This window comes from Triticum aestivum, chromosome 5D (assembly GCF_018294505.1).
Source record: "Triticum aestivum cultivar Chinese Spring chromosome 5D, IWGSC CS RefSeq v2.1, whole genome shotgun sequence".
Lineage (NCBI taxonomy): Eukaryota > Viridiplantae > Streptophyta > Magnoliopsida > Poales > Poaceae > Triticum > Triticum aestivum.
In genome coordinates, this window is record NC_057808.1 from 73,937,867 (window position 1) to 73,949,987 (window position 12,121).

At 45.3% G+C, this 12,121-nt stretch overlaps 2 protein-coding genes and 1 pseudogene across 2 annotated transcripts; all 3 read left to right on the forward strand.

The window, feature by feature from the left end:
• The first annotated feature begins 4,150 nt into the window (after positions 1-4,150).
• Positions 4,151-9,403, forward strand: LOC123119540 (protein PEP-RELATED DEVELOPMENT ARRESTED 1 homolog, chloroplastic). Its single transcript, XM_044539380.1, has 9 exons — positions 4,151-4,490; positions 5,346-5,501; positions 6,110-6,178; positions 6,287-6,457; positions 8,027-8,170; positions 8,325-8,486; positions 8,591-8,656; positions 8,760-8,819; positions 8,913-9,403. The coding sequence occupies exons 1-9, from the start codon at positions 4,224-4,226 to the stop codon at positions 8,955-8,957; spliced, it is 1,140 nt and encodes a 379-aa protein (XP_044395315.1). The 5' UTR covers positions 4,151-4,223; the 3' UTR covers positions 8,958-9,403.
• Positions 9,404-9,697: 294 nt separating this feature from the next.
• On the forward strand, positions 9,698-11,724 carry LOC123119539 (uncharacterized). The gene is made up of 2 exons (XM_044539379.1): positions 9,698-10,287; positions 10,395-11,724. The coding sequence occupies exons 1-2, from the start codon at positions 10,057-10,059 to the stop codon at positions 11,442-11,444; spliced, it is 1,281 nt and encodes a 426-aa protein (XP_044395314.1). The 5' UTR covers positions 9,698-10,056; the 3' UTR covers positions 11,445-11,724.
• A 339-nt stretch (positions 11,725-12,063) lies between these two features.
• The window catches only part of LOC123120279 (myosin-3-like), an 8,599-nt pseudogene continuing 8,541 nt past the window's right edge, over positions 12,064-12,121 (forward strand).

Here is a 12,121-nt window from a genome sequence, read left to right on the forward strand (position 1 = left end):
ACTTGCAACTGAGGACCCTGCACACACACACAAACACACACACACACACACTAGTTGCGCGTTGGTTATTCGTGATGCATCTGAGGATCCTCGACAAACACACATACACACACATATCCTTAGTTGCAAGTCGATGGGCGGCTTGCAACTAGGGACCACGACAAAACACACACACGCACCCCCTAGTTGCGAGTCGATGTTCTACTTGCAACTAGGGGTCCTTCGACAAACACACACACACCCCTAGTTGCGAGTCGATGATTGACATGCAACTGGGGACCCTTGACAAAAAGACACTCACACCTCCCTAGTTGCGAGTCGGTTATCGACTCGCAACTAGGCACCTTTCGACAGACACACACACACACACTCACTTCCCTAGTTAAGAGTTGGTTATCGAGATGCATCTGGGGACCCTCGACAAACAAACAACTGCTTAGTAGCACCAGTAATTGATCATAAGGATGAAGAGACAAGACACTCACTGCGTCATCATTGACCGCCATCTCTTCTTTGCTTGAACAAAGATCGATCCCAGTAACTAGCAGAGGACAAAGCAAAATGGGCGGGCGAGCGCCAGTTGCATGTCAATGTGTGGACATGCAATCTGGACAAAAACATGGGTGAGACCTAGTTGCAAAATCGAGGGTGGACTTGCAACTATGAAAAAAGGGCCCAGTTGCATATCATGTGAGAAGTTGCAACTTCGACGAAAAGGCTTGCCCCCACTTGCATATCGGAAGTTGACTTGCAGCCAGGACAAAAAAGAGTCAGGCCCTGGTTACGTATTCGAGGGTGGACTTGCAACTAAAACAAAAAATGGGCCTAGTTGTATGTCATGGGTGTATTTGCAACTAGGACAAAGGGGTCACCCATCCCCAGTTATGTGTCGAGGGTGGACTTGCAACTGGACACGAAATAGGTCAGCCCTAGTTGCGTATCAGTGGTGAATTTGTGCCGCGATAATGGGCTGATAAAAGTGAAACCAAACAGGACAACAAAAAGGATTCACGACAAACAAACAACGACCAACAAGGTGGAGGATCGAGCGCTTGAAAATTACAGAAACTATCGAATGGTGACATACTTAGATGAGACATCGTTCCGTATAAAAACATATTCACGAATTTAGAAGGTGTTCACAAACTTTAAAAAATATTCCCAAATTTATAAAGAAATATTCATGAAAAATCTATTAATTTTTTTGATAAAAATAAAAAATACAAAATGAAAATGAAATAAAATGAAAAAGGATATAAAAAGAAAAAGATGGAAGGAAATCAGATAGGAATAATAGAGAAAATAATGAAAACTTAAAATAAGATGAAAGAATGTAGTAATAGTTTTTACAAAGAAACAGACATTCAAAAAATAAACAGAAAACACAAAAACGCTCAAACAAAAAAAAGGGAAAAAAAGACGCTCACAAGTCCATCGTTCCTGCCACATCCTCAGCATGACGTCCACCAGCCCATAAAAGACACAACGAAAACAAACAAACGGGCCGTGCCCCCTCATGCAGCAACGACATATTGGGCCGACCAAAAATAAAATGGAAAGCGGGCAAACAGAACCAGAGATATGGGAGAACGGCAGAAAACACAGCGCCAGATCGGTGGTTTGCACGAAATTTACAACGTGTAGATCCAATAGTTGAGAACTTAGATGAGACATCTTTAAAAAAACATCTACTTCCTTCGTTCCGATTTACTCGTCGTGGTTTTAGTTCTAATTTAGCAGAAGTTGGGGTTTCATGAGCATTGGATAGAGATGATCATGGCTTGTGTTTCTTCTGTCAGGTATAGAGTGAGGTTTAACTCTAAAGAAAGAAGTGTTTACCCCATCTAGGGGTCTTCGGCAGGGGGATCCCCTCTCCCCATACTTGTTCCTTCTTTGTGCAGAAGGGCTCTCTAGTATGTTGCAGTATGAAGAAGAAGTTGGTGGCATGGATGGGATTAGAGTGTGCAGGAATGCACCGTTAGTTTTACACCTTTTATTTGCTGACGATTCTCTAATTCTCATGAAAGCAGATGTGTTAAATGCAACTTCCTTACAGCAAACACTAGATACCTATTGTCAAAGCTCAGGACAGATGGTGAGTTTAGCCAAGTCAAGCATTTTCTTTGGCCCGAATACAAGTGTAGTTTCAAAGGCAGAGATTTGTCAAATCTTACACATTGATACAGAAGCGCTCTCTGATAAGTACCTTGGTCTCCCAGCCTTAGTGGGTGCAGACAGAAGTGATTGCTTCAGGCACTTTGTAGAGAGAATTAAAGTTAGACTGATGGGATGGATGGAAAAGATATTGTCTGTTGGGGGTAAGGAGATTTTGTTAAAAGCTGTTGCTCAAGCTATACCTGTTTTTGCCATGTCCGTGTTCAGCCTACCTAAAGGAATATGTAAAGAGATCACAGATATAATTGCACAGTTTTGGTGGGGTGATGATGGCGTGGTGGAAGCTTTGTATCCCAAAAGGTGAGGGAGGTATGGGTTTTCAGGATCTTTATTCTTTTAATCTGGCGATGTTGGCTAAACAATGCTGGAGGTTAATTACTGACCCGGACTCACTGGCTGCAAGAGTTCTGAAGGCTAAATATTTTCCAAATGGCAGTATCCTAGATGTTACACCAAAAAATGGATCCTTGTTCACATGACAAAGTATTCTGAAGGGGTTAGATACCTTCAAAAAGGTTATATTTGGAGAATTGGGTCTGGAGAGCATGTGAACATTTGGTCGGATCCGTGGATACCTTCTAGCCCGGATAGAAAGGTAATCACGCCACGGGGTCAGACAATATTAACTAGAGTTTGTGAACTGATTGACCCTACGAGTGGAACATGGGATGAGACTTTGATCTCAAATTTATTCAACCCGGTTGATTCACGCAGGATACTCCAAATACCTATTCACTTACAAGGATTTGATGATTTTATAGCATGGCACCCAAACAGAACTGGGATTTTTTCAGTTCGAAGTGCTTATCATATGCAGTGGATGCATACTTTTCGGGTGCATGCAAATATGATGGGGCGCCCAAGTGGATCCACCCCTTTGACTGTATGGAGTACTCTCTGGAAGCTGCAATGTCCATGTAAAGTTCAGATTTTTGGTTGGAGAATTTTGCGAGGAATTATTCCGCTTCGTGCTATCCTTACTAATAGACATGTTGGTTCAAATGGTGCATGCCCCATCTGTCATCAAGGCGCCGAGGACATCCGACATCTGCTATTCTTGTGCACTAATGCACGGTCCTTGTGGTCCCATCTTGGGTTAACTCATATCATTGACCAAGCGATACATGTTGACAGATCAGGTTCAACCATCTTTGAATATATACTCTCACTGCCGGATCAACAAGTAGCTATGCATCCATCTTTGAACTTCAAACAGGTTATAGCCGTGGGAGGTTGGTACCTATGGTGGATCAGAAGACAAATAACGCGTAATGAATCGGTTCCACCACAGTGGAGATGGGCGTTGTCAGTGCTATCCATTGCGAGCAATCATCAGAGGGCGTCATCGCTCACCCCTAGTTTCCTTGAAGCAAAATGGAGTAAGCCAGACCCTCAATTTATTAAATTGAATGTTGATGCAGCTTTTTATCCAGATGAAGGTGCGGGGGCTACAGCGGCCATACTACGGGATGTTAGAGGAAACTTTTGGCGGCACAATGCAAATTTATCCCTTTCGCCGCAGATGTGATCACTACAGAAGCTTTGGCAATGAGAGACGGTCTAGTTTTTGCTAATTCTCTTGGATTCAATCGGTTGGAAGCGGAATCAGACTCCCTACAGGTTATTAACTTCTGTAATGGTCAAACTAGATGGTGGGACTCAGCGGCGGCAATCTTCGCGGAATGTGTGGATACTAGTTCCTTGATCGGGAAGGTCATTTTTAAGCATTGTTATCGTTCTTGTAATCAAGCAGCTCATGCGCTAGCTAATTTTTGTTTCTGTAATAAATCTTCTTTCAGTTGGTTGGATGAGCCTCCTGACTGTGTTGTCAGTAAGCTCGTAGATGATGTAAACATTGCTTAATTTTAATAAAGCTAGCCATGATGACCTTCTCTAAAAATACCACGACGAGTAAATCGGAACGGAGGGAGCAGATGTGAGTTAGTTATTCTGTTTCAAAAAGTCGGAAAGGAAGAAACCCATCGCATCTCCCCCCCGTGTCTGCCACGTATCCTGTCCTCTCTCCGCAGCCCGAGCAGAGCAAAGCCATGGCGGCTCTCTCCCTGTCCCTCGCCCCTCCCACCGCCGTGCTCCCCTGCTTGCCCCGCAGGCCCGCCGCCTCCCTCCTCAGGCCGCGGGTCCCCTCCCGTGCTACCCTCGCCGTCTGCCTTGGCGCGAAGCCCAAGGTGCCCCTCCCCATCGCCTCGCCGTCCCCACTCGGGGACGACCCCGCTAAGTGGGACCCCGCCGAGTGCGACGCCCTCCTCCGCGGCGGCGAGCAGGTCGCCTCCGTGCTCCAGGAGATGCTCACGCTGGTACAGTATTTCGCCACCTCTCTGCTTATCTCCATATCGACGGATGGACGAAGCTGTTATTTAGTTTAGTTTCAGTCTCGGTCTTGTAGAACAGTTCCATGAAATGACAACTTCTCTCGTGGTTTGTGGATAGTACTAGTACCTGCCACGAAGGAATATGGAAACGGCAGTTACTATGATTTTCGAGCTATCTGGATGATTATTTGTTTTATTTCTGACCTATTATCTACTGTTGGAATGTGCTCTGCTCTTGTTGGGTGGTAAACTGTAGTCGCTCCATTTTGAAATAGACAAGCTTTTAGACATTGAGATGGCACACTCTCCAACAGGTGTCTTTCAATTACTTTTTGTGCACATATGTTATTCAAGAGATTATGGAATCCTATAATATTCAACTACTATTCATGACAAATCTAATGATATTATTATATTCACGTTACCGGTATTTACGAACTGAACAATTACGAACAACGATCTGAAGAGATTTTTCTGTAGTATTCAAAGTTTGACCGCATGTTTTCTAGTAAGTCATGTTACTCATGTATTTATGAAGAATACCATTTTTTGGTTTTCTTTTAGATGAATTGGCACATTTTAACTGTTCGATTGCCCATTTCAATGTTAACTTTGTCATCATATGTGTTATGTCACATTTGGTTAATCGGACTCAATTATATGTTGTGTTAAAATTTAAATTGTTGAACCATGATGAATGGATGAATCTTAAATGGTGACTCGGATTTATCTCAGTATGCTTCACGATGTGGGCCAATTGTTGAATTTGCTGCCTGTGAGGGTTCTACAGTTGCAACACTGTGTTTTTGCTGTCGTTTATGTATATTGGTGGTGTTGTAGATGGAAGACATGGAGATGGATGGTGCATTTGCACCGGTGGCCGTGGAGCTGGTGGCTCAGGGAGTCATTGGGAATAGGGTTGATGAGATGGAGTCTGGCTTTCTAATGGCACTCGATTACATGATACAGCTCGCACAGAAGGATGGTGATGATGAGGTAGCTTGGTACTTCCCTCACCCAACTCAGCATTCTACACCATTGACCTGCATCTATCTTCTCTGAATGAACATTCCATCAGAGATCATTTAGCATCACAAATGACAAATGTGGCGTGTGCTCTAGTGGCTTTGCCATATTGTGGTACTAAAATGATGCACTATTGATTTATCTGTCTCCAATTATGATTATGCAATGGATGATAAAGCGTTAACCTGTATGTATGTACTCATGTTAAATCGCTCATTAACATCGTTTAACATGTTATCTAGTTATTCTGGGAGATATCACTGAGAATGCTTTGTGGGAATAGGGTAACTCTGAAGTGCACAAGAACTGTTGTGAGACATGCTTGCTGGTCTAACACCTAATTTTACAATGTTACTCATTTCCAATTGACCGTGGGCCTTATCTGGGTATGTGTTAAGTTCTTGAAGATATCCCTGAAAATGCTTTGCTACAATTTGATGTAGACGGGTTGCATGAAAGATATTTTGAGGCACTGTTATCAGCTGGACTAATTATTACTATCCTGTTACATGTATATGCTTTTCTCTGTTTTTACAAGCTTTCTCTACTTCCCTTACATACCGGTTTTACAATGGCAGCGTAACTCTCTTCTTGAAGTAGTCAAGCAGACGGTGCTAGACCATCTGACAAAAAAATGCCCTCCGCATGTGAGTGTTACTTCTACTGCAGCAATAATTACATGAGTCCATCATTTTTTGTTTGTTTCTCTATGCATATTTACGCAATCTGACGAGTCTGCGCGTTTTATGAACCAGGTTCAAGTAGTTGGACTTCTTTGCCAGACTGAAAAGAAAGAGAGCAGACATGAACTACTACGTCGTGTAGCTGCCGGTGGTGGTGTTTTTGAAAATGATAAAGGCCTGAAGTGTCAAATTCCAGGAGCAAATCTCAATGACATTGCAAATCAGGCGGATGATCTGCTGGAGGTAGGTTGAAGAGCATGCTTTCATTCGTGATGAATATGCGATCTTGACACTTCTGCGCTTAGATTCTCGGCCATTTTTAATTCATATATAATTGTATGGAGCCCAAGTAGTGTTGGCTTGCAGAACATCGGCTCCTGTTGCTACATAGTTATTTACATTATTACTATGATCGCTAGTTACATGTCTGAAATGAACATACAATGTAACTAAAAACAATATGTACTCTTCAAGACAGAGAATATTTACAGCCTTACTTAACTGGATTAGTGCAGATCATTCCTATCAGTTGTCTCATAACTGTTCTTAAATGTGTGTAGTTTTCTTTCTGAATGCATACAACTGCTTCCTGGGTAATAGCTATTAGCCCATGGCTGCCAAAAGTTATGCTGGATATACAGCTTTATTGCAACTTCTCTTTTTTATTTGCAAATTTCTAATGAACTGAACTATATAATAGTTCTGCACTTGGATTTATTCAACTAAAAAACTAGCATGTGAATGACATTTGTATTAGGGCCTGACGGACTTTTTAGTTTTTTCTTTTCCGTCCTCTGCGTCGATGATGAGGAACTTTAGATGGTTTTGAACTGTCTTATTTACCATCTTGGAATGTAATTGATTTCTTGTGTCCAACTTTTGACCTGTTTGAGCTAGTCATTGTAGCCAATGTGACCTTGGATAGTTCAAGTTCGTATCAGGACATGACATTGAGCCACTGGCCACTTCTCCTGCCTCCACTTACCACTGAGCACTGTCATGTTAGCAAAGCTGACATTTTGGAGACGAGTATGAACCACTGCCATGCATACATGACACCCCTATATAACATATGCTACCTTGTACAACCACCTCCTAAAGTGGCAGAGTTCTAGGTTGTCGTGTTTGCATCATGGTCTTCTACTACTTTATAAAAATCTGAGTCCAGTTTCCGTAACTTTTAGTATTATTCACTCCCCTCAAACAGATAAAGCACATCATCGTTCCTGCATTATTGATGCTCTGAAATTGGTTGAAACTGAGATGCACCCTCACAAATGACTAAACTATGTCTGTGAACTAGTGTGTATTCTGCATGGGATACACACGGCGCATGGTGCATTATCTGCCATTATCAACACTAGCATTGTGAACTACACATTTTCTGGTACTTTATTAATTTCTTTTGAAAAATATGAATGACTTGTATTTTATTTTACATTGATGGTGAACAAGAAAAGCCTTCATCCAAATGCCATTTAGAATTCCAGTTCTAAATGAGATCATTTTTGCCTATCTAAACATGAAATACAGTTTCTAAAAAAACTTAAAATACATGTCATCTGAATTGATACTTCAATCTGTGATGATGGATTGATGGCAAACTGAATCTGTAATTAATATTTCAAATTTTGCAACACTAGCAGACATAATTCACTAGACACATTAACAGACATAATTCACTAGAAACATTAACTTCTTGTTTATGATTAGAACATTAGGAAGAGTGCTTCTTGTAGTTAATTTATTTGGATATCTATGTCAACAAATAGTTTCCCAATCTTTTGAGCTAATTTTTCTCTGTTGCTGCAGTCAATGGAAACCAGACCCACAATTCCTGATCGAAAACTTCTGGCCAGACTAGTTATAGTAAGAGAGGAAGCTCGAAATATGATGGGAGGTGGCCTTTTAGATGAAAGAAATGATCGTGGTCTCAATACCCTTCCTCAAGCAGAGGTATGTTTTAGACATGCTGGACTCCTGAAATAACATAGTTGCAATCCTTAGTACCATGTGTAGTGGCAGACTTGGAATATCCTTAATTACTTTGGTGTGGTGTAAGAGCTGCTCTGTTTGGTTTGTGACCCTCATGAACAATACTGGTGAACAGGTGAATTTCTTGAGCAAACTGGTTGCTCTCAAACCAGGGAAATCAGTGGAGAAGATGATCAGTGATGTTATGCATGGCAAAGAGGAAGGTGCCGATAGCACTGAAAGCACAAATGCTGGACCAAATTCTGACCTGGAACCTTCAACTGGGACATCTGGAAGGGTAAGGCTTGGATACAACTTGGGTAGTTGCTATCATCACAAATTCACATATAATGTGCATTGAATCAGACTGTTGTTGACCCCACATTTTTACATGAACATTAGGAAAATGCAACGGGCCGCAAGCCACAGCCTGTCCGCCCTGGAATGTTCCTCGAGACAGTTTCTAAGGTATCATGCTAATTTATGAATCATATATTTTCTTTGAAATGAGCGCATTAGTTTCCGTTAGGTATTACATTGTGGTAATTCAACTTCTTCAACTTGTGGTAAGGTCTTAGGCGGCATATATGCAAAGAACACATCTGGCATTACAGCACAACATCTAGAATGGGTGAGCTACCTTCATTCCATTGAACTATAAGTTGCCCTGAATGGCACCCTTGTCTGGAAAAATAATTCCCTTTTCCATATCTGACTGTTATAGGTACATCAAACAACACTGAAAGTTCTTCAGGAAATGGCCTTCTAGTGTTACATGTGATCAGTCATATATGCAATACAAAAATGAAACATTTTGCACAAAAGAACAGTGTTATAGTACAAGCTATCGGGATATTTTCTCCATAGGTGGCTGTGAGTTACTTGGCTGCAAAATGGAGGGGAAGAAACGGTGACAGGAGCACCTGAAGGCCAATGATCACTTCCAGTCTTCTGTGCAGAGTACCATTGTATCATCACGTGCAGACGGCGCAGTCCAGAAGTAAGTTGGAAACTTGGAAGGAGCACAATGAAACGGTTAGATTAATGATAGTTATAGCCTTCTTCGAGTAGCAAGTGCTTTTGGAAGACATTGGTACTGCACCAGAAATGGTTTTGGAAGCTAGGATTCTGGAAGGTTCTTAGATAGTTTAGTTTGATCATGTTCCTTTGTATAGCCTTTGTAACTTTGATTTGCATAGATGTTTTCATGTACTACTATGTTGTTAGAGTGAATTTTAGGTGTGGCGACAAGATATATGTTCCCTCGTAGTCGGTAACTTCGGTGCCCAGACACTTTCTGAGTGTCCTCTTTTATAGAAAGACGGCACTTGTATTTGAGTGAAGACATTATATGTTGCGTCCTATAGGTCCAACTCCGGGCGGCTTCTTTGATTTGACAATCAGTCTTCACCGTTTTCTTCTAAATTTGGCAAGGCCATCCCCTGGTGGCACGGAGAACCATCCATGCCTGCAACTGAAGGCGACCTTGGCGACCTGCACAGCCCAGACACCAAACCGTACGTACGCGCGTGCAACCAGAAATGTTTGAGAAAAGAAGCACCCAACGCCCCAGCCATGCAGCGCGAGCCCGCGATTGGCTAGTGCCCCGCGGCCGGGCTCTTCTCTCCGGCCGCGGTTCCTCCCCGCAATCCGTTCCCCCCTCCCTGATCCGACGAGGTTATCACGGTGGAGTTCTTCCGCTCTGCATCTGCTCCCGCCGGCGGTTTCTGAACAAGCCAAGGGGATTCGATCGTTTAGTACGAATTCAGAGACGCTCGTTTTGGACGACGGTGCAATAGAGCGGAGTGGTCCAGCAGCTACAATTCGGCGTGCATTGACTTGGGATTGATTCGTGTGGGGGGCGACCGATGGCGTCGTCCTCCTCCTCTCTATCGTCGGCGCTGAGCTCGATGGAGCAGATGCTGGACGCGCTCAGGCAGAGAGGGATCGGCAAGCCCGACGACAAGCCCAAGGAGGAGCCGCCGGCGCTGCCCACGCGCCCCACCGTCAGGGGCCGGCCTCCTTCCATCCACAGGCCCGCCTCCAGCGCGCCGTGGAGTCAACAACGCCCACCGCTGGCCCTGCTCCCCCCACCGCCGGTACGTATACACCACGTCTGTTTTAGCATTGTGCCGCGCGAGGAGCAATGCCATGCATGCATGCCATCGACTAATTACTAATGGTTTGGCCTGTGGACGTACGCCAGGAAGAAGAAGAAGCGAAGGAGGCGGAGAGGCGTGCGGTGGAGCTGGAGCTGGAGAGAAGGGCTGTGCGGGCGGAGGAAGAGGCGAAGCAGAAGGACGACGACGTGAGGCTCAAGGAGGAGGAGATCGCCGGGCTGAGGCAGCAGGTGGAGCTCTACGAGGCCCGGCTCGCCGAGTGGGAGGCCAAGATGAAGGCCGTGGAGGAGGAGCTGCAGAGACAGACCGCCGCGCTGCAGATGTCTCAGGCTGCTGCTGCTGCTGCGGCGGCCAGAGCAGCAATCGGTTCCACGAGCCACCGCCGGGAGCCAACCTTATCCGACGGCGTCGCGCAGGCCGAGCAACCTCCGGCGCCCACGAGGGCGGAGGAAGCGTCCGTGAAGCGGGGCGAGAGCCTGTTTCGAGGAGCGTCCGTGAAGCCCCAGCAGCAGCAGCAGCGCGCCGGCGAGCCCGCCGTCGCCGCCGTCCTTAGCTCGAAGCCGAGCCACGCGGGCGTGCCCGCCGTCGCCGCCGTCCTTAGCTCGAAGCCGAGCTACGCGGGCGTGCCCGCCGTCGCCGCCGTCCTTAGCTCGAAGCCGAGCCACGCGGGCGAGCTCGCCGTCCTTAGCTCGAAGCCGAGCCACGCGGAGCACCACCTCGCGACCGAGTACGCGCGGGAGACCCAGGCGTTCGAGCACGCCGCGAGGGCGGTGGCCGAGGTGAAACCGGGCACCATGTCCGTCGACGAGCTCAAGATGCTGAGGCGGCAGTTCGCCGCCTGGAAGAAGGAGTACGAGGCGCGGCTGCGCAAGACAAACGCGGAGCTCAAGAAGCGCGTCCACTCGGAGAAGAGCCACGACCAGCAGCCTGCCCACGGCGGCCGGCGCCGGTGGTGCGGCTGGTGGAGGACGATCAAGGCGCCGAAATTCAGAGCCCCCAAGAGGTGCTGCACTTGCGCTTGCGCCATGAAGTTGCCTAGCCTTCCCTCGTGCAAGTTCCCTAGCCTCCCCTCGTGCAAGTTCCCTAGCCTTCCCTCCTGTTCCTTCTCTTGCTGCTGCTTTCGCCGCCGCCGATAGTCACGCAAAATGCTGGACCGCCGCTCGTTGTACATGAATGAAAGCAAAATTACAGTGACCAACGTACACGGCAAGATGAAGATGAAACAGAAGAGTTTTCCTCACTTAGGCCATGTTTGGTGTCCCTCCGCTCCATAACTCCGCTCCCGGAGCTAGCGGAGCTGCAGTTGAAAATGATAGAGGTGCAGTTTCCTCGCCCCGCAGATTCCGGGAGTTGGTGGATTACTGAACAGGGTCTTAATGTGTGGTATGTTGGTGGTGTGAAGTGCTGACTAGATGACCTGCTACGAAATTTCCGAATCTCTAATGTTCAAGGATCATCTGAAAAAGGGGATGTTAAAAAAGTGACATTAGATTTTTAAGCATGGCAAAACGAATGTTTTTTTATGGCAATTTATGTTATCGCTATGATGTCAATTTTTTTAGCAAGCACGACAATTCTTGACAAAAAAAATAAACATGATAGACTTGCCATGCTTGCTAAAGGTTTGCCATCCTCGCGACAACATAAATTACCATAAAAAACATTCATTTTACCATGCTTATATCAAAGTCCTTTGAAAAATTCTCGAGTAGATAGGTGCTCAACAATAGTAACACACAATTTGATATTTCAGACATGGAAGGTTTCTCAACATTTGCTGATATGGAAGGCTCCCGTTTCTTCACAAGTTGGA